General features: G+C 39.8%; 1 protein-coding gene across 1 annotated transcript; it reads left to right on the forward strand.

Annotated features, from left to right (window-relative positions):
• PSKH2 (protein serine kinase H2) lies at positions 1-26034 on the forward strand. The gene is made up of 3 exons (XM_032869234.1): positions 1-185; positions 5019-5685; positions 25693-26034. Exons 1-3 carry the CDS (start codon positions 1-3, stop codon positions 26032-26034), a joined length of 1194 nt encoding a protein of 397 aa, XP_032725125.1.
• Positions 26035-26246: the final 212 nt, after the last annotated feature.

The following is a 26246-nucleotide window of genomic DNA, read 5'->3' on the forward strand; positions in this document are numbered from 1 at the left end:
ATGGGCTGCGGTGTGAGCACCAAGGTGGTCCCAGGGTCACCTTTTCTGGCCCCGGTCAAGCAGGAGGGTCAAGGCCAGGGCAACTTCAGAGGCGTAGGACCTGGGCCTGAGGCGGTGTCCGAGGCGGCTTGGAGGATGCAGGTGGCCCACTTCCGTGCCAGGTTTGACCCCCGTGTCCTTGCCAGGTAAAGCGCCAGGTGAAGCAGTGGCAAAGGGGCTGGCCTGGGACTGGGTTGAGGAAGATAAACCAAGCACCCATCAAGATGGCCTTAATGTTCCCCCCAGCTTGATTAAACCTTAGACAGCCTTCTTTCAGATGACAGGTCCCTGATGTCCCTACTCTCTCTGCCTCTTTGAGATGTAAGTCTTCTACGATCTAGGAATGTCTTTCCCAAGGACTAGGGGGCCATCCCTTTGAAATGTAATCAGGAGGCCACTTTCTCCCAGTCTCTGTGGGAAGGCAGGAGCCCAGCTTCCCTAAGCACTAATTAGCAAACACAGGTGGCCTAGTCAGGTGCACCAATCTCCCCTCCCCGCCCCAGCCCCCCACTAAGTTCCTCTAGGACTTTTATACTAGCTTGCCCAGTGCTGAGTATTTTCTTGCCTTTTGTTTCAACTGAGTTGAAGTCAGTCTCTCTCCCCTACTGCAATAGTTTTGACTCCAGTTGTAATAGTCTGGAATAGTCTTTTCCTCTGTTTTTAGCAAGTGTTGGGACAAATTCTCTTTGACACCTCTAAGCAGGGAAGGCAGAGGATTGGGAAAATTCCAGACTGAAAGTAGGGGGGTGGGGCTGGAGCGCCTGGGTGGCTCAGTGGGTTAAGCCGCTGCCTTCCGCTCAGGTCATGATCTCAGAGTCCTGGGATTGAGCCCCGCAACTGGCTCTCTGCTCAGCAGGGAGCCTGCTTCCTCCTCTCTCTCTGCCTGCCTCTCTGCCTGCTTGTGATCTCTCTCTGTCAAATAAATAAATAAAATCTTTAAAAAAAGAAAAAAAAGAAAGTAGAGGGAGGACAGGAGCAAGGACGAGGAGGGAATCTTGACCTCAGAGCTGGGGAAGGAGGAAGGCCCCCCAACCCCTACAGGGTTGATGGGGGCCTTGCCACAGATATGCTGGGGCTGGGACCAAACAGGCATGTTTGTGAAGGATCTTTACCACATTCTTGAAAAGGAGACCATAAATCACGGAATAGAAACAAGTCTTTGAATCAGCCAGACTTGTGATCCACTCTTGTGTCTTTTATCATGTGTGGTTGAGAATGTTCCTTAGCCTTTCTCCTTCCTCAGTTTTTGCCTCAGTAAAGTGGGAATAATAATAATATCTACCCCATACAAATGTTGTGAGGATAATTGACGTAATATATGCAAATTGTGGTGAACAGTGCATGACACAAGTCTGTATTGAGATATTAGTTCAGTATTTTTTATTGTCTTCCTAAGGCACACATAAGACCTAGCTGACGGGGTGCCTGGGTGGCTCAATGGGTTAAGCCTCTGCCTTTGGCTCAGGTCATGATCCCAGCTTCCTGGGATCAAGCCCGGCATTGCAATCATTGGACTCTCTGCTCAATGGGGAGCCTGCTTCCTCTTCTCTCTCTGCTTGACTCTCTGCCTACTTGTGATCTCTGTCAAATAAATAAAATTAAAAAAAAAAAAAAAAAAAAAAAGACCTAGCTGACTCCCTGTAAGAAATGAGCGAGGATGACAGGTTGGTTGGACCTGAAAACTGCCTTCCTCAGAACATACCATGTTGGCCATAAAGAGGAAGGAAATCATGAAGTCCTCTTCCACTCTGCAGGGCTTGGTGGGACACAGTGGTGGGTGGCTCATCTGGCTTCTCAGGGACATTCCTTTTTTTTTTTTTTTTTTAAGATTTTATTTATTTACTTATTTGACAGAGAGAGAGAGATGACAAGTAGGCAGAGCAGCAGGCAGAGAAAGAGAGGGGAAGCAGACTCCCTGATGAGCCCCAATGCAGGGCTCAATCCCAGGACCCTGAAATCATGACTTGAGCCAAAGACAGAGGCTTAACCCACTGAACTACCCAGGCGCCCCTTCAGGGACATTACTAGTCCTCAAATGATATGCTTACTTTACTGCATTGCTGTGAACACAGTCTGTGCAGAGCCACTTCCCAGCCTACTTGGGAACTTCTAACACAAGGAAACGTTTTGGATTAGTCCAGTAGCTGCTAAGCTTAGAGACAAAGTTGGCTGATCCAATTGAACTTGATTCAGAATGGACATGGGATCTTATGACTGAATTGGTTAGATGGCATCTCTGGTCATCCATACCCAGAGAGAATGAGGTTGCTGTGGTCCAGTCTTATCTACTCTCATAACCTCCATCTGCAGGGTAGTCCTTTAGAGTGTGAAGAGGTCATAGAGGTGGAAGGTCACAACATTGTAAGGGCCCTAGTGACTAACTCAAGGCTCCTTACCTGATGAGATGTTAAGTCCCAAAAGATTAAGTGACTTGCCCAAGTTAGTGACAGAATTGAGTCTAGAATACAGTTGTCTTTCTTATTCATTGTGATCCACTTAGAATTCTTGCAGAATAGAGACAATAGAATTTAAATCTTACTATATGCCCTTTCTCAATTGCTTTTATCAAACAGGTTGTGATATTACCATTGTTTCTGGCTTTCATTTTTTAATACACATTGAAAAAATTTCCGGTTTGTAGCAGCTGTAGTTAAAGTAATAATTTCAATTTCGAGGGTGATGTAAAATTGCACCTCCTACAAAAGTAATGTTGAGGCTTCCCTGTTGGGCGGTGAGTAGGAGTGGAGCAGTGGAAGGGCAAGGAATGGCATGGCCTTGTAAATGCCTTCTCTAATGCTTGATTTGATCCTTAATGTTTTCAAAATATATGTGATCATTTGGAAATAATATGTATTCAATGAGTGATTCTTTCATTCAACATTTATTGCTGTACCTTCTGTGCCAGGTGCTGCAGAAGATATAGCCACTCAAATCATAAAAATAGTCACCGTCCATGGCCATCACGGGATCACAAGCAAGGCTGCAGTTATTGGAATTTGTTATGAGACATCGGTTATTCAATCTGAAACCATTTATTTCTACTACTCTACATTTTGGCTTAAAGCTTCAGTTCCCTTCAGTGCCAAATTACTAGCATTTTTTTTTTCAAGTATTTGGTGTATGAAGGTCCCTTAGCAGTACTGAATAAAGCTCCTTTTCTTTAAACAAAAGAGTCTAGTTCCTCAGAGATGGTAATTCATCTGATAGCGGATGATTAATTTCATGAGCAAATGAATTTGCCTGCAGTTTTGAAGGCATAGTGATAAATTAGTATTTGCAAAGTGCTTTCATTTCCATTAAAGTTAAATGTAAATTTTGGCTAGTCTGCAAAGTAACAGAATTTGAAATGCCCGTGATTATCTTCAAAATAAACCTGAAAGTGCATGTGAATAAAAAAGCAAAGTTGGAAAGAGAAGAGGCGACAGAATCCACTTAAGATGAGTAAATTGCTCTCTGTTTTGATAAAGCAATTGGCCAGAAAATTAAATGCACTGCATAGAACAAAGCTGTTTTCTATAAGCTGGTACAGCCAAATGACACTTTTATTCAGGAAGCACAGGACTATAAGGAATAGATAGGTAGAGGGAAGAATTACTGGAAGAATAAACTCAGCAAAAAGAAGTAAGGCTATTTTCAGCACAGATTGATGTTTGCATTGGGATCTCTGTTACTGAGTATGTAACCGAAAGCGTTACCTTTCCCTACATACTCCCAGAGCTCGTTCCACTTGCTGGCATCCTTTCCGGAGAAGTTTTAACAAAGCGGAAGAGCAGCAAATTACAATAAAAGTAAGGCGACCTGGGTTCTCATCCTCACTGTAGAATTTAAACAACCAATCTGCTAACCTGATCTTGAAATTTCTTCATTTGTCAAATGAGGGGTTGGAGTAAGTCATTCTCTAATATTCTTTCCAGCTGTAAAATCATGATTCTAAGTGGAGCACTTTCTCAACATTTCTTCTTCTTTTTTTTTTTTTTTTAAGATTTTATTTATCTATTCAGCAGAGAGAGAGAGAGAGAGCTATCACAAGTAGGCAGAGAGGCAGGCAGAGAGAGAAGAGGAAGCAGGCTCCCCACTGAGCAGAGAGCGGATGCGGGGCTCAATCCCAGGACCCTGAGATCAGGACCCGAGCCAAAGGCAGAGGCTTAACCTACTGAGCCACCCAGGCGCCCCTTTCTCAACATTTCTTAAATAGACGGTTGAACTTAATAGAATTCACAAATTGACATAGGCGTTTACACAGATAATTCAAGTTTAAGATCACCACTCTTTGAAATCCTAGCTGACCTCCTGGCCTTTCCCAGAGAGAGAGAGAGAGAGAGAGAGAAATAACTTTATGCATTGACATATATCCCATGTTAAAATTCTGTTTCTTGTGTAGAAATTGCAAGTGCAGGGGGATAGCTGGGAGAAAAGTGTGGCTGTTAACACTCTCCCCACCTGATGTGTTTATTTTATCAGTGCTTGTCTATCAAGGTGCTACTGTGGACGAGATAGGGCATGGGTACTCAACAGGTGAAACACCTTTAAAGGGGTTGGATTTAAATCCTATCCATTTCAACCATATCTGTGTGACCTTGGAAAATCACTTAATTTTTGTTATTCTTAATTTCCTTATCTGAAAAAGGGAGATAGTATTATGTTAGCCAATAGGGATATTGTAATTAGAATTTTTTTCAAAAAATAAATTTTCTGGCACACAATAAATGTATAATAAATGGTAGTTGCTATTATTAAGACTGTTGTCTTAATAGTTACCTTTCCACCAACTAATTACTTTTATATCACTTACCTCCATTTCAAAGAAGAATCTGGGGAGGCTTTCAAAAATAACAAATACAGTTAAGCAACAATGAGTAAGGGAGTCAGACGGGGGGGGGGGGATGTAAAGATCAAAGAGATGATAGGAAGCACCAACTTCGGTAATTTTAAGAATCTTCCCTTCAGAGGATAACAGATTTGGCTTTTCTTCCCGACAGATACGACATCAAGGCTCTCATTGGGACAGGCAGTTTCAGCAAAGTCGTCAGGGCGGAGCAGAAGACCACCAAGAAGCCTTTTGCAATAAAAGTGGTGGAAACCAGAGTGAGGGAAGGCCGGGACGCTTGTGATTCTGAGCTCACCATCCTGAGGCGGGTTAGACACCGATACATTGTTCAGCTTGTGGAGATCTTTGAGGCCCAAGATCGAGTTTACATGGTGATGGAGCTGGCTACAGGAGGAGAGCTCTTGGACCGACTCATGACTCAGGGCTCCTTTACAGAGCAGGATGCTGTCAGAATTCTCCAGATGGTTGCTGATGGCATCAGGTATCTGCATGCCTTGCGAATAACTCACAGGGACCTAAAACCTGAAAATCTCTTATATTATCATCCAGGTGCTGAGTCGAAAATTTTAATCACAGATTTTGGTTTGGCACACTCCGGGAACAAAAGTGGAGACTGGACGATGAGGACACTCTGTGGAACCCCAGAGTACATAGCCCCCGAGATTTTGCTAAGGAAACCATATACCAGTGCAGTGGACATGTGGGCTCTTGGCGTAATCACGTATGTTTTACTTAGCGGAGTCCTGCCTTTTGATGATGAAAGCCATACAAGACTTTACAGGAAGATTCTGAAGGGCAAATATAATTACACAGGAGAGGTAAGAAATAATTTCACTCCTATTGAGTTAGCCTAGTATAGTTTCTCAACCTCAGCACTATTGACATTTAGTTGACATTTAGGGCTGGATGAATCTTTTTTTTTAAACTATGAACAAAAATAAGAGTTAGTAATTTATTACTCACAAGTTCTGGAGGGTACGTGTTATGCCCAGAGCCACACAGTGAGGTTGGTGAGGTTGATGGGCAGGGGTGGGGCAGGAGAGACAGGTTGGCTGATTCTTTATGGAGTCGGGGTGAGTTGGGGGAAAGGGGGTGGGAGTGGGGGTGTCCTGTGCATTGCAGGGTGTTTTGCCGCAGTCCTGGCCTCTACTCCACCCTCCATACACTACTGGTAGATACTGGTAGGTGCTGGATATCTAGTAAATACACTAGATTCAACACCTACCTCAAGTTGTGCTAACAAAAATTGTCTCCAAACATTGTTAAATGTCCCCTGCAGGGCAGAATCACCCCTGACTGAGAGCCATTGGTCTCAAGATAGCAAGAGCCTGTGTTACTGAGTTGTCTGTGGTTAGCACATGACATTGATAAGTAGACCAGGGAGTTTGTAGTTTTTCTTTCATCAGCTGAGTAGACTGGTATGTACTCAGAAGCTCAGCATGACGCTTGGGTATCTGGTGAGAGATTTTCTGCCTTGAGTCTAGATGATCCAAGCCCTTTCTGTAATGTTTCCTTAGTGAAATGTTTAACCTCATAGCTTGTGTAAAATATTTATCCATTGTTTAAACTTGGAACTCCCAATGTTTATGAATGTGTTCACTTCCTGTTGTTTTTGGGTAGAGAAGGAGAGCTGTTGATGCTTGTGTGTAGGAAGCTTGACAAAAGGGGAAATTCATTTCATGTTCAGCAAGTGATCAAATATATGTTCAACTATGAAAGGTTCTTTTTGTCATGAAGAAAAATATTGATAGTTTGATTATAGCTACTTAAGGGATAACATCTATATGTAACTATCTTAAGCAAAATCAAAAGCTAAATAACTAATTTAAATATTGTATTTTCTATACTTTGACAAAGCTTTAATATCTTATCGTATATATGTACATTTTTAAAAAAACTTATCTAAACTGGTATTTGAGACCTAAGACTTACATGAGAAAGTAGGAAAGGATGGGGAGAATTCACAGACAATGTAGTACCATCGACTATTAAAAGTTTAAAAGATGTCTAGCCTCACTAATAACCAAAAAATACAAATGAAAACAAAGTCTTTTTTTTTTAAATTGAAATCAATAAAGATAAAAAAAAGCATTTCAACTCTACTCATTGCTGTTAAGAGATCAACCATCTCATTCACTGTTGGTAGAGGGCAAATTTTACAGATTTCTTGGGATGCAATTTGAAAATATGCATCTAGAACTTTTAAAAGTTTATATATTTTGTTCTGGTAATTCCACTTCTAAGAATCTAATGAGATAATACCAGATCCAGCAAAGGTTTCAGTATAAAGATGTTCATCTGAGCTATAGTTATAGAAGTGGAAAATTGGAAAAAAAAATCCTAAAAGAAAGTTTGAATAAATTATGGGACATCCATATAATAGAGTGATGGTCCCTAAATTATGCATGCTTAAAAAACTGTACAGACTTTGGAAAATGTTCACAGTATGCTACCAAGTGAAAATAAAAAGGCGGAATACAAATTGTATAGAGCATGATCACAATCATGTGGAAAAATGTATGCATAGGAAAAAAAGCTTAAAAGAAATACACTAAAATGTTTTTTTTTTAAATTTTAAATTTTTATTTTTTTAATAAATTTTATTTTTTTAAACATATATTTTTATCCCCAGGGGTACAGGTCTGTGAATCGCCAGGTTTACACATTTCACAGCACTCACCATAGCACATACCCTCCCCAATGTCCATAACCCCACCCCCCCAACCCCCCTCCCCCCATCAACCCTCAGTTTGTTTTGTGAGATTAAGAGACACTTATGGTTAGTCTCCCTCCCAATCCCATCTTGTTTCATTTACTCTTCTCCTACCCCCTTAACCCCCCCCTGTTGCATCTCCTCTCCCTCATATCAGGGAGATCATATGATAATTGTCTTTCTCTGATTGACTTACTTCGCTAAGCATGATACCCTCTAGTTCCATCCACGTCGTCGCAAATGGCAAGATTTCATTTCTTTTGAGATGGCTGCATAGTATTCCATTGTGTATATATACCACATCTTCTTTATCCATTCCTCTGTTGATGGACATCTAGGTTCTTTCCATAGTTTGGCTATTGTAGACATTGCTGCTATAAACATTCGGGTGCACGTGCCCCTTCGGATCACTATGTTTGTATCTTTAGGGTAAATACCCAGCAGTGCAATTGCTGGGTCATAGGGTATTTCTATTTTCAAAATTTTGAGGAACCTCCATGCTGTTTTCCAGAGTGGTTGCACCAGCTTGCATTCCCACCAACAGTGTAGGAGGGTTCCCCTTTCTCCGCATCCTCGCCAGCATCTGTCATTTCCTGACTTGTTAATTTTAGCCATTCTGACTGGTGTGAGGTGGTATCTCATTGTGGTTTTGATTTGTATTTCCCTGATGCCGAGTGATATGGAGCACTTTTTCATGTGTCTGTTGGCCATTTGGATGTCTTCTTTGCAGAAATGTCTATTCATGTCCTCTGCCCATTTCTTGATTGGATTATTTGTTCTTTGGGTGTTGAGTTTGCTAAGTTCTTGATAGATTTTGGACACTATCCCTTTATCTGATATGTCATTTGCAAATATCTTCTCCCATTCTGTCAGTTGTCTTTTGGTTTTGTTTACTGTTTCCTTTGCTGTGCAAAAGCTTTTGATCTTGATAAAATCCCAATAGTTCATTTTTGCCCTTGCTTCCCTTGCTTTTGGCGATGTTCCTAGGAAGATGTTGCTGCGGCTGAGGTCGAAGAGGTTGCTGCCTGTGTTCTCCTCAAGGATTTTGATGGATTCCTTTCTCACATTGAGGTCCTTCATCCATTTTGAGTCTATTTTCGTGTGTGGTGTAAGGAAATGATCCAATTTCATTTTTCTGCATGTGGCTGTCCAATTTTCCCAACACCATTTATTGAAGAGGCTGTCTTTTTTCCATTGGACATTCTTTCCTGCTTTGTCGAAGATTAGTTGACCATAGAGTTGAGGGTCTATTTCTGGGCTCTCTATTCTGTTCCATTGATCTATGTGTCTGTTTTTGTGCCAGTACCATGCTGTCTTGATGATGACAGCTTTGTAATAGAGCTTGAAGTCCGGAATTGTGATGCCACCAACTTTGGCTTTCTTTTTCAATATTCCTTTGGCTATTCGCGGTCTTTTCTGGTTCCATATAAATTTTAGGATTATTGGTTCCATTTCTTTGAAAAAAATGGATGGTACTTTGATAGGAATTGCATTAAATGTGTAGATTGCTTTAGGTAGCATAGACATTTTCACAATATTTATTCTTCCAATCCAGGAGCATGGAACATTTTTCCATTTCTTTGTGTCTTCCTCAATTTCTTTCATAAGTACTCTATAGTTTTCCGAGTATAGATTCTTAGCCTCTTTGGTTAGGTTTATTCCTAGGTATCTTATAGATTTGGGTGCAATTGTAAATGGGATTGACTCCTTAATGTCTCTTTCTTCTGTCTTGTTGTTGGCGTAGAGAAATGCAACTGATTTCTGTGCATTGATTTTATATCCTGACACTTTACTGAATTCCTGTACAAGTTCAAGCAGTTTTGGAGTGGAGTCTTTTGGGTTTTCCACATATAGTATCATATCATCTGCAAAGAGTGGTAGTTTGACTTCTTCTTTGCCGATTTGGATGCCTTTAATTTCCTTTTGTTGTCTGATTGCTGAGGCTAGGACTTCTAGTACTATGTTGAATAGCAGTGGTGATAACAGGCATCCCTGCCATGTTCCTGACCTTAGCGGAAAAGCTTTCAGTTTTTCTCCATTGAGAATGATATTTGCGGTGGTTTTTCATAGATGGCTTTGATAATATTGAGGTATGTGCCCTCTATCCCTGCACTTTGAAGAGTTTTGATCAGGAAGGGATGCTGTACTTTGTCAAATGCTTTTCCAGCATCTATTGAGAGTATCATATGGTTCTTGTTCTTTCTTTTATTAATGTGTTGTATCACATTGATTGATTTGCGGATGTTGAACCAACCTTGCAGCCCTGGAATAAATCCCACTTGGTCGTGGTGAATAATCCTTTTAATGTACTGTTGAATCCTATTGGCTAGTATTTTGGTGAGAATTTTCTCATCTGTGTTCATCAAGGATATTGGTCTGTAGTTCTCTTTTTTGATGGGATCCTTGTCCGGTTTTGGGATCAAGGTGATGCTGGCCTCATAAAATGAGTTTGGAAGTTTTCCTTCCATTTCTATTTTTTGGAACAGTTTCAGGAGAATAGGAATTAGTTCTTCTTTAAATGTTTGGTAGAATTCCCCCGGGAAGCTGTCTGGCCCTGGGCTTTTGTTTGTTTGGAGGTTTTTGATGACTGTTTCAATCTCCTTACTGGTTATGGGTCTGTTCAGGCTTTCTATTTCTTCCTGGTTCAGTTGTGGTAGTTTATATGTCTCTAGGAATGCATCCATTTCTTCCAGATTGTCAAATTTGTTGGCGTAGAGTTGCTCATAGTATGTTCTTATAATTGTCTGTATTTCTTTGGTGTTCGTTGTGATCTCTCCTCTTTCATTCATGATTTTATTTATTTGGGTCCTTTCTCTTTTCTTTTTGATAAGTCTGGCCAGGGGTTTATCAATTTTATTAATTCTTTCAAAGAACCAGCTCCTAGTTTTGTTGATTTGTTCTATTGTTTTTTTGGTTTCTATTTCATTGATTTCTGCTCTGATCTTTATGATTTCTCTTCTCCTGCTGGGTTGAGGGTTTCTTTCTTGTTCTTTCTCCAGCTCCTTTAGGTGTAGGGTTAGGTTGTGTACCTGAGACCTTTCTTGTTTCTTGAGGAAGGCTTGTACTGCTATATATTTTCCTCTCAGGACTGCCTTTGTTGTGTCCCACAGATTTTGAACTGTTGTGTTTTCATTATCATTTGTTTCCATGAATTTTTTCAATTCTTCTTTAATTTCCTGGTTGACCCATTCATTCTTTAGAAGGATGCTGTTTAGTTTCCATGTATTTGCGTTTTTTCCAAATTTCCTCTTGTGATTGAGTTCTAGCTTCAGAGCATTGTGGTCTGAAAATATGCAGGGAATGATCCCGATCTTTTGATACAGGTTGAGACCTGATTTAGGACCGAGGATGTGATCTATTCTGGAGAATGTTCCATGTGCACTAGAGAAGAATGTGTATTCTGTTGCTTTGGGATGAAATGTTCTGAATATATCTGTGATGTCCATCTGGTCCAATGTGTCATTTAAGGCCTTTATTTCCTTGTTGATCTTTTGCTTGGATGATCTGTCCATTTCAGTGAGGGGAGTGTTAAAGTCCCCTACTATTATTGTATTATTGTTGATGTGTTTCTTTGATTTTGTTATTAATTGGTTTATATAGTTGGCTGCTCCCACGTTAGGGGCATAGATATTTACAATTGTTAGATCTTCTTGTTGGACAGATCCTTTGAGTATGATATAGCGTCCTTCCTCATCTCTTATTATAGTCTTTGGCTTAAAATCTAATTGATCTGATATAAGGATTGCCACTCCTGCTTTCTTCTGATGTCCATTAGCATGGTAAATTGTTTTCCACCCCCTCACTTTAAATCTGGAGATGTGTTCGGGTTTAAAATGAGTTTCTTGTAGGCAACATATAGATGGGTTTTGTTTTTTTATCCATTCTGATACCCTGTGTCTTTTGATTGGGGCATTTAGCCCATTAACATTCAGGGTAACTATTGAGAGATATGAATTTAGTGCCATTGTATTGCCTGTAAGGTGATTGTTATTGTATATTGTCTCTGTTCCTTTCTGATCTACTACTTTTGGGGTCTCTCTTTGCTTAGAGGACCCCTTTCAATATTTCCTGTAGAGCTGGTTTGGTGTTTGCATATTCTTTCAGTTTTTGTTTGTCCTCGAAGCTTTTGATCTGTCCTTCTATTTTAAGTGATAGCCTAGCTCGATATAGTATTCTTGGCTGCATGTTTTTCTCATTTAGTGCTCTGAATATATCATGCCAGCTCTTTCTGGCCTGCCAGGTCTCTGTGGATAAGTCTGCTGCCAATCTAATGTTTTTACCATTGTATGTTACAGCCTTCTTTTCCCGGGCTGCTTTCAGGATTTTCTCTTTGTCACCAAGACTTGTAAGTTTTACTATTAGGTGGCAGGGTGTGGACATATTCTTATTGATTTTGAGGGGGCGGGGGTCTCTGAACCTCCTGGATTTTGATGCTTGTTCCCTTTGCCATATTCGGGAAATTATCTCCAATAATTCTCTCCAATATACCTTCTGCTCCCCTCTCTGTTTCCTCTTCTTCTGGAATCCCAATTATTCTAATGTTGTTTTGTCTTATGGTGTCACCTATCTCTCGAATTCTCCCCTCGTAGTCCAGCAGCTGTTTGTCCCTCTTTTGCTCAGCTTCTTTATTCTATGTCATTTGGTCTTCTATATCGCTAATTCTCTCTTCTGCCTCATTTATCCTAGCAGTGAGAGCCTCCATTTTTGATTGCATCTCATTAATAGCTTTTTTTATTTCAACTTGGCTAGATTTTAGTTCTTTTATTTCTCCAGAAAGGGCTTTTATATGTCCTGAGAGGGCTTCTCTAATATCTTCCATGCCTTTTTTGAGCCCGGCTAGAACCTTGAGAATCGTCATTCTGAACTCTAGATCTGACATATTACCAATGTCTGTATTGATTAGGTCCCTAGCCTTTGGTACTGCCTCTTGTTCTTTTTTTTGTGGTGAATTTTTTCGCTGTGTCATTTTGTCCAGATACGAGTATATGAAGGAGCAAGTAAAATACTAAAAGTGTGGCAACAACCTCAGGAAAATATGCTTTAACCAAATCAGAAGAGTTCCCAAATCGTGAGTGGGGAGAAAGGGGATAAAAAGAGGTTCAGAAAGAAAAAAAAAAATTAAACAATTAAAAGAAGAAAACGAATAAAGAAAAAAATATAAAAAGGAAAAAAATATATATATATATTAGATAAACTAGTTAAAAAACGTTAAAAAAGAAAAGGGTAAAAGTTTAAAAAAATTTAGTAGAAGAAGAGAAAAAAAAATTGAAAAAGAAAAAAAATTAAATTAACTGCAAGGCTAAAGAATCATGGGAAGAAAGCCAAGAGTTCGTGCTTTGCTTTCTCCTCCTCTGGGATTCTGCTGCTCTCCTTTGTATTGAAACTGCACTCCTTGGTAGGTCCTGGCTGGGTTTCTTGTTGATCTTCTGGGGGAGGGGCCTGTTGTAGTGATTCTCAAGTGTCTTTGCCCCAGGCGGAGTTGCACCGCCCTTACTAGGGGCCGGGCTGAGTAATCCGCTCGGGTTTGCTTTCGGGAGCTTTTGTTCCCTGAGCACTTTCCGTAGAGTTCCGGAGGACGGGAATGAAGATGGCGGCCTCCCAGTCTCCGGCCCGGAGGAGCCGAGAGTCTGGGGCCCCACTCCTCAGTGCTCCCCCAGAGAACAGCGCCCAATTTCTCCCGTCACCCTGGCCTTCGGCCGTGCTCCGAGCTCACCGAGCCTGCGACCACTTCAAGGTAACCCTGAGCTTAGAGCTCACTCCTCAGCTCTGTCTCTGTAGCCGGCTTCCCTGTTCTAATACCTGTATGCTCTGCGACACTCAGACACCCCCAATCCTTCTGTAACCCTGCGGGACCTGAGACCACGCTGACCCCGTGTGGGCTTCACCCCGGTTAAGCCTGTGGAGCGATGTCCCTCAGCGGAACAGACTTTTAAAAGTCCTGATTTTGTGCTCCGTTGCTCCGCCGCTTGCCGGGAGCTGGCCCCTCCCCCCGCGCTCTATCTTCCCGTCGCTTTGGATTCACTTCTCCGCCAGTCCTACCTTTCAAAAAGTAGTTGATTTTCTGTTTCCAGAATTGCTGTTCTTCTTCTCTTCGATCTCTCGTTGGATTTGTAGGTGTTTGCCATCTTTAGATAAGCTATCTAGCTGATCTCCCGCTACCTGAAGTAGTCTCAGCTGCTACTTCTCTGCCATCTTGACTCCTCCCCCCGAAATACACTAAAATGTTAACAGAACTTATTCCTGGTTTGGGAATTATGGGTCATTTTTTTTTTCTTTATAATTCGAGTATCTTTCTGTTTCTGTTGTTCTTTTGTTTACAAAGAATACATATTTCAGTTTTTGTTATAGCTTGGTGACTCTTCCATTCTACATGATGTTGGGAGGAGGTGCCATCATTGGGGTTTGACTGGGATGGAATGTCCATGATGATCCCTCAAATAGCTGACATCTTGGTGGGGACGGCTGGAAATCTGGAGTCAATTAGGTCACTGAAAGCATGAGGCTTTATTCACCCTCCTCTCTCTATGCTTCACAGGGCCTTCTCTTCATGAGGGTTTCTCCATGGCATCTTCCCAGCAGGGTGGTCAGACTTTTTACATGGTAGTTTAGGCCTTCCAAAAAGGAGTATTCCAAGAGGGAAACAGAGGAAATTGCCAGTGCTTTTCAAGGCTGGGGTTGGAAATTGCACAGCATTACCTCTGCCTCATTCTGTTGTGAGTTCTGCAAGTCTTAGGGTAGCCCAAATTCAAGGTGGGAAGAGATCACACACAGTCTAACTACTGGGGGTGTGGTTTATTGGGTCATATTTGGACTAGATATCACGATTACTTTTTCAATGTGCAAAAATAAAAAGCAGTATACTGTTTTAAAAGTCCTTTTCATCAGGTTTAATTCAGAGGGTTTCTAGGATTGGATTCTCCAAAAATGAGAAGACAATTCATGTTCAAGTGACTTAGTAAGGGTAGACTCCCAGGAAGACAGGTAAGGGAGTGGGGCAAGGAGGGCAGGGAAGATGAGGAGGCCAGAGCCATAAAGGTAAGCCTCATCTTGCAGGGAAGGATTCTTTAGCATTCTTCCAACCTGAGGCAGGCAAGCCGGGTTTTCACACCTATCACTCTTTGTTAGTCAATGGGGGTGATGATGGTAGGGAGCTGGTGGTAAATTTTTACATTCTCTGGGGATCAAAGGCAAGTGGCTCCAGGAGCCCCAGGGTGGTCACTGAGAAAAACAACAACAACAACAACAACAAGGTGTTGGCTTTTAGAAGGAAAGCACTCCCAAGGAAGGGGATGTGTGTACATACAGAAAAGAGGGGCTAGGGTCTGGATGGAGCATGGTGGCAATCTCTACTTTTTGAGGAAGTGCCTATTTGTAACTTCAGACAACATGCAACACAGTAGGATTGTGGCTGCTTGTAATACTGGGTTAATAACCCCTTGGCTTTCTTTCCTGTGTTTGTCAGTCACCCATGTCTATCATATTCATATTCTCTTATAATATTACAAAAGGTCTTAGCCATCTTAAGCTGCCATAGCAAAATACCACAGACTGGATGACTTAAACAATAGAAATTTATTTCTCACAGTTCTAAGGGCTGAGAAGTCCAAGATCAAGTTGCCAACAAGGTAGGTTTCATTATGAGGCCTCTTGTCTTGGCTTGTAGGCAGCTGCCATCTCATGGTGTGCTCATGTGACTTACTTTTTGTGTGTGTGTGGGGAGAGAGAAGAGGTAGAAAGAGGCAGAGAGGGAGAAAGGGAGGGAACTCTGGTGTCTCCCTCAGAAGTTCACTAATCCTGTCAGATCAGGACCCCTCCTTTATGACCTCATTTAAAAACTTAATTACTTCTTTGGAGGCCTCATCTCTAAATATAATGATACTAGGGATTAGGGCTGCAACATATGAATTTCAGGGGGACACAAACATTCAGTCCATAACATCAGGATAACAGATTGATAGAAAAGCCTATCATCATGTTCTCTCTGTCATATTATTATTATACCTGCCACTTATTAACAAGCATACTAATTTGTAAATGCACCAATTTTATTTAAATACCGGGGTGACCATCAATTCTGGAAGAATAGGTGTGGTAGATAGAATACTAGCCCCCCCAAAATGTCCCTACCCTAATATCCAGAATCTGTAGATGGGCCACCTTACATGCAAAAAAGAATTTGCAGATGTGACTAAACTAAGGATCTTGAGATGGAGAGATTATCCTGGATTATCTGGATGAACCCAGTGTGATCACTAGGGCCCTTACAGTAGGTAGGTGGGAGACTCACAGGTAGAGGAGATGTGATGAAGGGAATGTAGATTGGAATGATTTACTTTGGAGATGGAGGAAGGTGCCATGCACCAGGGAATGTGTGCAGTCTCTAGAAATGGGAAAAGGCAAGGAAAGAACTGTCCCCTAGAGCCTTTAGGAGGCAGCGCCACTGATAACTGATTTTAGCTTTTAGACCCATTTTGACCTGCAGAACTGTCGGATAAATGTGGGTTCTTTTTTGTTTGTTTGTTTTTTCTTGAAGATTTTACTTATGTATTTGTCAGAGAGAGAGAGAGCACAAGCAGGGTGCATGGCAGGCAGAGGGAGAGGAAATCTCCCCACTGAGCCAGGAGCCCGATGCAGAACTCCATCCCAGGATCCCAGGATTATGACCTGACCTGAGGCAGGCATTTAACCAACTGATCCACCCAGGGATCGCATTGTTGGTTGTTTATTAGAGTTCTTTTGTCTATAACTAAAATTCCAAGTATGACACATTGTGTGAATCACTTCTTTTCTCTAGAAGTCAGGTGAAGAAGTGCAATAAATGGGACAAAACTTCCAGAGAGTTAAGTGTTGTATCTCTTATGATGAAGAGGAATGATGTTTATTATTTATAGAAAATATTTTGTAGACACCTGGCAGGTATATACTCTGACTCCAACCATGTATAAGCAAAATAATTAGCTATAATATTAATGTTTAATTCTTCTTGATTTTGGTGTGAAATATATTACTTTTTATGGAGCTTTGATGACCATTCCACTTGTGTTATTCTTTCCTTTTTCTGAATAGTGTTTAGGATTATAATAAATTTCTTTTGTTTTCACGTTTAATCTGAATGTCAACTTTCTAAGACATTGTTGGCTCTTTGAAGGCTAGGACTGTATCATATTTTCCCCCTTATATCCAATAAATTTCATGAAAAGTTAAGTATAGAGAATGCATTTAAGAAAAAGAATTGCTTTTAAAAAATTAAGAGATTCTGGTTTATAACTGCATGAATAAATGTATCTCAACTATAACTGCATTGAGCATAGAATACAAATTTTAATTTATAGTAAGGTGGACTATATTTATTTATTTTTATTTTATTTTGTTTTGGTTTTTAATTTAAATTCAATTTAAATTTAAATTCAATTAATTGCACATAATGAATTATTAGTTGCAGAGGTAGAAGCCTTATATAATACCCATTATATAATTATATCAGGTTCCCTTCTTAATGTCCATCATAGAGTTACCCCATGCCTCCACCCAGCTCCCCTCCAGCAACCCTTAGATTGTTTCCTATGATTGAGTCTCTTATCATTTGTCTATCTCTGATTTCATCTTGTTTTATTTATTTCTCTCTTCTTCTATGATCCTGTTTTATTTCTTAAATCCACATATCAGTGAGATCATATGACAATTGTTTTTCTCTGATTGATTTATTTCACTTAGCCTGATACCCTCTAGTCGCATCCATGTTGTTGCAAATGGCAAGATATCATTTTTTTTGATGGCTGAGTAGTATTCCATTATATATATAAACCACATCTTCTTTTTTTTTTAAGATTTTATTTATTTATTTGGCAGACAGATCACAAGTAGGCAGAGAGGCAGGCAGAGAGAGAGGGGGAAGCAGGCTCCCCGCTGAGCAGAGAACCTGATGTGGGACTCGATCCCAGGACCCTGAGATCATGACCTGAGCTGAAGGCAGAGGCTTTGACCCACTGAGCCAACCAAGTGCCCCATAAACCACATCTTCTTTATCCATTCATCTGTTGATGGACATCTGGGCTCTTTCCATAACTTGGTTATTATGGACATTGTTGCTATAAATGTTGGGGTTCAGATGCCCCTTCGGATTACTACATTTGTATCTTTGGTGAGTAAGGTGGATTTTAGGTAACTAATACCTTCAGTTGTTAAATTTATTAGATTCATTCTGGAGTGTTAGGATGGTTTGGAAGGGTACATTTACTCTACTCACTGGGCTTTGCAGAGTAGGTGTAGGAGTTCCCCTTTCCAGTTGCTTCCTACAATGTCTGAGAGGCAACCAGGCTAGAAAGACACAGCACATGGTGAAGAAAAAAGAAACCCTGTGTCTACTGTGTGAAGGAGGCCTTTACTTACCTTTTTGATTACTAATACCATCATGATGTCTTTTAGCTTGGTGGCAGGGCTCATGCTGGAGAGAGTAAGACTCATCCATCGTTTCTCCCAGAGACTGTTGGAAAGCATCCTTAGGAGGTCTCCACCCTCCTTCTTATCTGGCCTTCCTCCAGCCAGGAATCATGCTGAGCTCTGGGAATACCCACGTGAAAATGCTCAGTGTCCCTGCTCTGTGGGCTCAAGTAATCTTGTCTGAGAGACCAGGTTGTCGTCATTGTCTCCTTCTTCCTCCCCTTCTCCTTCTACCACCCCCCCTTCTTCTCCTTCTCCTCCTCCTCTTCCTCCTCCTCCTCCTCCTTCTTCTTCTTCAGATTTATTTATTTATTTGAATATGAGAGAGAGAGAGTGAACAGGGGTGAGAGGCTGAGGGAGAAAGAATCTCAAACAGACTCCCTGCTAAACACGGAGCCTGACGCGGGGCTCAATCTCACACCCCTGAGATCATGATCTGAGCCAAAATCAAGAGTCACATGCTTAGCCACCCAGGTGCCTGAGAGACCAAGCATTCTTGTGTATCTCTTCAAATGTAAGTGCTTTGATACATGTAGGAACAAAGGTGGAAAGTCCACGGAACAAGGGAAGATAGCCCCTTACTGGTTAGGAAATTTGGGTCAGATTTCATGAAGGAGAGGACATTTGTGCTGTGTCTTGGAGGAGGGGTAAGAGTTTCTGAAAGGGAGGGTCATCTGGGTGGCTCAGTGGGTTAGAGCTTCTGCCTTAGGCTCGGGTCATGATCTCTGGGTCCTGGGATCCGGCCTTGCTTCCTCCTCTTTCTCTCTCTGCCTGCCTCTCTGCCTACTTGTGATCTCTGTCTGTCAAATAAATAAATAAAAATCTTAAAAAAAAATACTAAGGGAAAAAAAAGTTTCTGAAAGGGAAATTGGCACATTCCCAGTAGAACAACATATGCAAAAGCACATAAAAGGGAATATGTTGCATAGTAGTAAAATACAAGAGTTTTGGAGCATTATTGTGTAGGTGAGTGTGTATTTATGCGGGTATTTTGTAAAGGAGTGCAGTGTCCTGGTTAAAGGGCAGGATCTGGAGCAATGCTGGCTGGATCCTTTCCCGGCTCTGCCACTTACTAAATGTGTAACTTTGAGCACGTTTCTTAATTTCTCTGTATCTAAGTTCCTTCATCTGTGAAACAGTCATAATGATAGTGTTTACCTAACAGGTTTGTAGTGAAGCTCAAATGAGCTAAAAGATGTCACGTGCTTAGAATAGTTTCACATATTAATACATAGGGCTATGTATGCGTTAGCTCTTTCTGTTGGGAAACAGTGGGAATACAAGTTTGACTTTTGCTTAAATAACTATTATATATAAAAATATGTAAATATATTATTACAGTGCCAAGTATACCTTTTTCATCCTTTAAATGAAAAAGTGAGAAAAGTGAGGCATTAACATTTTAATGCTAGTAAAAATTACACATTTTTGCCCATGCGTTGGAAATCATGTATTACTGTCCAATTATATTGCACTGTATCACAGTAATCTTTTTTTGATGTGAAAAAAGTTGATAATAAAGTGAGTCTTATAGCCATATTAGCCAGCCAGCAAAGATAAACACTGGTATTAAAACATATTTTTTAAAAATCCTACATGGAAAAAATATAAATGAAAAAAATATTCCGTATAGATACTGATAGAAAATGGTCCCCATGTTCTTAGATTCACCTATGATTGCCATACTGGTAGGAAAAATTTATTGATGCACTCCCTTAGGAGGAATAGATCTGATTAATTTTACTCACCAGCCATGACCCCAATTTTCTTTCTGTATCCTTATCTCCATTAATTTCTCTTATTTTTTCTTTGCTCTATTTCTTTTTCATTCAGGTTATTAAGTAGGAAAAAGAGAAAGGAGAGCAGAAGATCTGGTTCCCTAATTCCCTTTTATTCTCTTTCCATCACAACTAGAATTTCAATAATGAAATGAACCATATTTTAGTTAGGTCATAATTCTTGTAACTTGGTTCCCATTCCTGTGATTTAGTTCTTAAAACACTTATGCTCACAAAAATGTGGTGCTCAACTTTTTCAGTGATATTTTTACTTTAAAAGTTTTACAGAAAATAATTTTAATGGCTATAAAATCTCTCATAATGTATTTCATTTCTGCTTTCACTTTCTTCATCTCTTCTCTGACTTAATTGTACAAGTATATACTGTCTTACCTTTAACTCAAGCACACTGAGTGCTTCTTGGAATTGAGACCACGTGCATTTCACTTTGGCTATGTAGATGCTACCTTTGGTGTAAGGGGTAGTGATTAGAGTGGAAAGTAGTTACCTGTTTTCATGATTATGTTGCACTTTTTGACCTTGATATCATCAGTAGAATTCATGGAGTTGAAGAGAAAAGAACTATTTGTGTAAAGCTCTTGCTAACCGAGAAATATCTAATTTTAATGTTATACTTATGTTGCTTATGTTCTGGCTTATAGGGTTTATAATAGGAACTAGTTCTAATATATATTATATATGGAAGAACATATTTTATATGGTGGGTTTCAAAGGCCAATTGAATTTTTTGTTGCTCTTATGTTCTTCTTCTTCTACTACTTTTTATTTGTTAATTTTTAAAAAAATATTTTATTTATTTATTTGACAGAGAGAGAGATCACAAGTAGGCAGAGAGAGGGAAGCAGGCTCCCTGCTGAGCAGAGAGCCTGATGTGGGCTCAATTCCAGGACCCTGGGATCATGACCTGAGCCGAAGGCAGAGGCTTTAACCCACTGAACCACCCAGGCACCCCTATTTGTTAATTTTTTGGAAGAATATTGAATACATCTCTTTTTAACCTTGAGTGCTTTGAAATATGATAGGTATGCAAACAAATTAGGCTTTGTCCAGTCCTCTTTAAATTTCAGTGTTTTCCTTATAAGAAAAACTGGAAGCATCATTTCTCTCATGTCAAGAACCCCTTAGCTCACAAAAATATTCTCTTTATGAGCCTGGTATATGATTAATTGGTTCTTTTTCCATTTTTTAATTTGATGTTACCTGTAATAAACTCGTATATATCTCCTGACTTTTCCCAGGTTTTACAAATGCTCCAATGGATATTGCATTCTGACATAATTAGCTTTTTGTCTTTGAACAATTTCAGCTTTGGCAAAGATAAAACAACTTAAAGTCTGCTCTTAGATCGGGAAGAAAACATTTAAAATTTTAAATATTTATACATAATGATGTACAGAATCTCCTGCTTTCTGATAGAAGGAAGAGTGATTTTCCCGGTCTCAAGTAAGAAAGTTATAGAGAGTTCATTGGTACTTTGGGGCACATTTACATAAAATTTAATTGCAGAGCTTAAGTGAAGCCCTACGGAGGCCCTACACTAAAGTTCAAAGGAAGAGAAATGCTAGTCAGAGAACTGTCCTCAGTAGAAGTTTTTTTGTTTGTTTTTGTTTTCTGTTTTTTTTTTTTTTTTTAATATTTGATTTATTTATTTTAAAGAGAGAGAGGGTGAGCAGGGGAAGGAGCAGAGAGAGAGGGGGAGGGAGATAATCTCTAGCAGACACTGGGCTGAGTGCAGAACCCTACGGGGCAGTGGGGGCTTGATACCAGGACCCTGAGATCATGACCAGAGCTGAAACCAAAAATTGGATGCTTAACCAAATGAGCCACCCAGGTGCCCCTAGTAGAAGTTTTATAATAAATGGTACTATTTGAAAATTTAAGAAAATTTTTTATATATTTAATTTTTTTAGTAAACTCTACACCCAGTGGGGGGGCTTGAACTCACCATCTCGAGAGCAAGTGTCACATACTCTTCTGACAGAGCCAGCTGGTGCCCCCCAAAGCTACTATTTTTAAGGAGATAAATGCTACTAAGAGTGCGCTTAACCCAAGAATTTGAATGATAGCTTATCCATTCACTTAAAAATAGATATTTGTAGTTTGTTGAAAACTCTATAATTAAATCCATCAATAATTATTACCCTGTATTTCAGTAAGCTCTATATTTAGCAAATTTTAACATTAATTATAATCCTTAAAATTTGAGATGTTGCATCTAGAATTTTAGGAACTGTGTATATTCTGTGTGTGCTTTTGTGTGCGTTTGTAGTATCTAGCTTCCTTTTTTTAAAAAAAAAAGATTTTATTTATTTATTTGATAGAGATCACAAGCAGGCAGAGAGGCAGGCGGGTGGTGGGGGGAAGCAGGCTCCCTGCTGAGCAGAGAGCCCGACTCGGGTTCGATGCCAGTACCCTGGGATCATGACCTAAGCCTAAGTTAGAGGCTTTAACCCACTGAGCCATGCAGGCTCCCCTAGTGCTACCTTTTTTTTTTTTTTTTTAATAGTTTGAAGTTTTTATTTAAATTCCAGTTAGTTAAAATATAGTGTAACATTAGTTTCAGTACTAGAATTTAGTGATACATCATTTCTATATAGCAGCCACTGTTCATCACAAGTGTCCTCCTTAATGCCCATCACCCACTTAGCCCATCCCCCATCCTCCCTCCATCAACCCTCAGTTTGTTCTCTACAGTTAAGAGTCTGTTTTATGATTTGCCTCTTCTTTTCTCTTCCCCAATGTTCATCTGTTTTGTTTCTTAAATTCCACATATGAATGAAAAATTATGTGGTATTTGTCTTTGTCTGACTGACTTATTTTGCTTAACATAACACACTCTAGCTCCATCAACATCATTGCAAATGGCAAGAGTTCATTCTTTTTGATTTCTGAGTATTATTTCATTGTATACATATGCTACCTCTTCATTGGTCAGTGGACCCTTGGGCTCTTTCCAAAATATGGCTCTTGTTGATAATGCTGCTATAAACATTGGGTGCATGTATCCTTTCAAATCAGTTTTTTTTGTAACCTTTGGGTAAATAGTTAATAGTGCAATTGCTGGATTGGAGAGTAGTTCTATTTTTAACTTTTTGAGGAAGCTCCATAGTGTTTCCCAAAGTGGCTGCACCAGCTTGCATTCTCATGAACAGTGTAAGGGGTTCCCCTTTCTCCACATTCTCTCCAACATCTGTTGTTTCCTGGGTTGTTAATTTTAGCCATTCTGACAGGTGTGAGGTGATGTCTCATTGTAGTTCTGATTTGTATTCTCCTGATGATGAGTGATGTTGAGCATCTTTTCATGTGTTCGTTAGCCATTTGTATGTCTTGCTACCTTTCTTCTTATTTGGTTCATTACCTCTGAATGCAGAACATTGTTTTGAGGACACACATTTATCATGATAATAGTAAGTGGACTCCGTATGGGAAGTTTTAGGTAATTTTCATCTTCCAGTCCTCTGAATATAGTAGGTAGATATGTCTACAAAAGAACTGAAGGAGTTTCATTGTGGTTTAATAGTAAAAGAACAAGAGCAATTAAAGCTTACCCCATATTTTATATTTTGAAAACCATTTTTCACATACTTGATCTAAGTTGGTTCCAATAGCGATGCTGTGAAAGAGATATGATGCCCATTTTTTTTTTTTTTTTTTTGATGAAGAAACTGAGACTATTTAGAGCTGTATAGGACTGGGCAGCTTGTAATCCAGATCCACTCGCCTCACTCCCAGTCTTACTTCACATTAAGATGGGGTAACCAGCTGACCGATAGCAGTGTCTCTTTGAGACTGCTGAGAAAAGCTGAACAGAGGAATTTTCAAGGTAAAGAGCGGGAATGGCGAGGTGAATGTCCAAACTGGTGAAGGGACTACATAATGTCATCAAGTGAGATTTGGTCCATGATATGAACTTGATTGAATGTGTAGCCTCCAAATCATTTTAAAATTTTTTAAAGTAATCTCTATGCTCATTGTGGGACTTGAACTCACAACTCTGTGATCAAGAATCACATACTCTACCGACTGAGTCAGCCAGATGCCCTTCTAAATTGTTTTTTGGTCATATACCTCTATTAGTCAAAAAATTATGCGCAGGCACACTCAATTTGTATTCCTTTATAGAATACATACATATAGTATATTAACTTATTTTATACTTGATACAACATAGACAAAAATAAATTTTAGATTAGGAAGGTAAAAATAAATAGTTCTCACATTTTTTTCTACATCTGTCCTTTTCTACTGTGTAATGTATAATTGACTTCTAGGTACTCTCCAGTTGTTCTTTATGGCTCAGGAATCCTGTAATTTCTAACCCATGTTGAAATAATGCACTTTGGCTGAAGAACTTTTTTTCTATGTTACCTTTTTCCTGCAACTGCATTTTAAGTGTAAATTCATTTGGGGGTCTTCTTAATGAGCTCTTCATAAATCTCATTACACATATTTTATGTTTTCCAGAAAGATTCACTTGCTTGTCTTATAATGCTCCCTTAGAGACATCGAACTTAACCTTGAGCCTAGATAAATGTGTCTGGATCCAGTGCCAAACAGATGTCTAGCCAAAGCAAAGGACATGCCATTGTGAGTGTCAGCCACTGACGTACTTTGTCTAGACATGTGGTGTTTACATTTTATTTTCCCTGTGTTTTGAGTATTTGGCAAATGTGCTCATTTATTTCATGCATTTTATTTTGGGGGAAAGTATTTCTCAGATCTCATTTGCCTAAATAAGCTGAAGGAACAAAAAAGAGCAATTCTATTACTGGTTTCTTTTGATTCAAATTCTAGGTTAATAAACTGTTAAGAGATTGGAGAGTGTGACATCTGAACTGAGTCTGATTTTTCCTGACACAAGGACAAAGACAATAGGTTGTAAGGATTTCCTTATCTTTCTTGGGAGAGGCAACTTTTTAAAAACACATGTCAACCAGAAAATATTTGAGATACTGGTAATTTTGTCAATGTTTCTGCTTTGTAGATGACAAAGGATACAGAACTACAGTTTTGTTTTGTTTGGTCTATGGTATGTGTTGATAGATAATGCAGAAAACAAGTGCAAAGCAACAGCTCTCTTGTCTCCATCCTCACAAAAGTCACCCTGAATTGCTCTTATTGTACTTAAAATATGTGCAAAAGCTGTAAATGTCACCAGAACAAATCCCTGAAACATCAAGTAGCTGGTGTACACATCACACCCTGCAGTATCTCTGCTCCATGCCGAATCCCGCTTGGAGCTACCTGATGGGGAACAACGCGGCCCTGAGTGTGTTGAGGATCTGCACAGCAGGAGGAGTCTTCCCTGAAGGGCCATTTTGTTCTGCCCTTTCTCTCTGGAGGCTGGGAGATGGAGGCATCCTAAGTATGGAGCAAGCTTTCAAAGGGAGAGAAAATTTGATGATTTCTCAATCCATTTCACTTTCCACTCTAGCTGATTCTTGGAGTCCTGGGAACTCTAGGAGATGACCAAAGTGTGGTAAATACTAACCCGAGGCTGGTGTACTTCATGGACGACAGCTGCTTTGCCTTGTCCAGCCCACATAAATGTGATGTGGGAACTCACATTGCTAATTGAAGCACACTGGACAGATTTCTGGAAAGGAAGTTTCCTTCACTGAACAGAGAATTTGGAAGACAATTTGTGTTTGGCTTTTCCTTTTACCAAATAGATTTTTTTTTCTTGGCTCTCTCAAAAGTGGATTTTCAGGTTCCCGATATATTTAATGATACGGCATTTAACTTGCTTATTTGAAAAAGTCTTCCAGGTTTGATATGTGTTAATCATGTAACTAAGAAGATGATGCTCTATGTGTGTTTGTGTATTTTTATTTTATTAATTTTATTCTATTTTATCTATTTTTCCTTCCTAGCCTTGGCCAAATATTTCCCACTTGGCGAAGGACTTCATAGACAAATTGCTTATGTTCGAGGCTAGTCATCGCATGTCAGCTGGGCAGGCCCTGGGTCATCCCTGGGTGATCACCAGGGCTGCCGGGTCTTCCATGAAGAATCTTCAGAAGGTCATATCCAGGAACCTCATGCGGAGGGCGTCTCTCCCCTCTCAGAGTCCTGAGTCTGCACAGTCTTCTAGGTCGCGTTCTTATCACAAATCAAAGCATATACGGAGCATGAGAAACGTAAAGGTAGAAGAATCATCACTGTCTGCACTTTTGGGAACAGATAACCTTCAAAACCACTTTAACCAATTTTAAGGCAGATCAACACGGATAGCATAAGGTCAGTAGGGACCATTCAATTAGGATTAAAGCACCTAAGAAAGCTCCATGGACCTGGGAACATGTGGTTATTGTTGGAAAAGGTAGACCTTAATTTTAAACACTTTTTGTCTGTAACATTTCCTATGTCTGTATTTATTCCCCAAAATATACTTCTGTGAAAGATAAATAGTAAATACTAAATATGT

Source organism: Lontra canadensis, unplaced genomic scaffold, assembly GCF_010015895.1.
Source record: "Lontra canadensis isolate GAN:19392208 unplaced genomic scaffold, GSC_riverotter_1.0 scaffold37, whole genome shotgun sequence".
NCBI classification, from domain to species: domain Eukaryota; kingdom Metazoa; phylum Chordata; class Mammalia; order Carnivora; family Mustelidae; genus Lontra; species Lontra canadensis.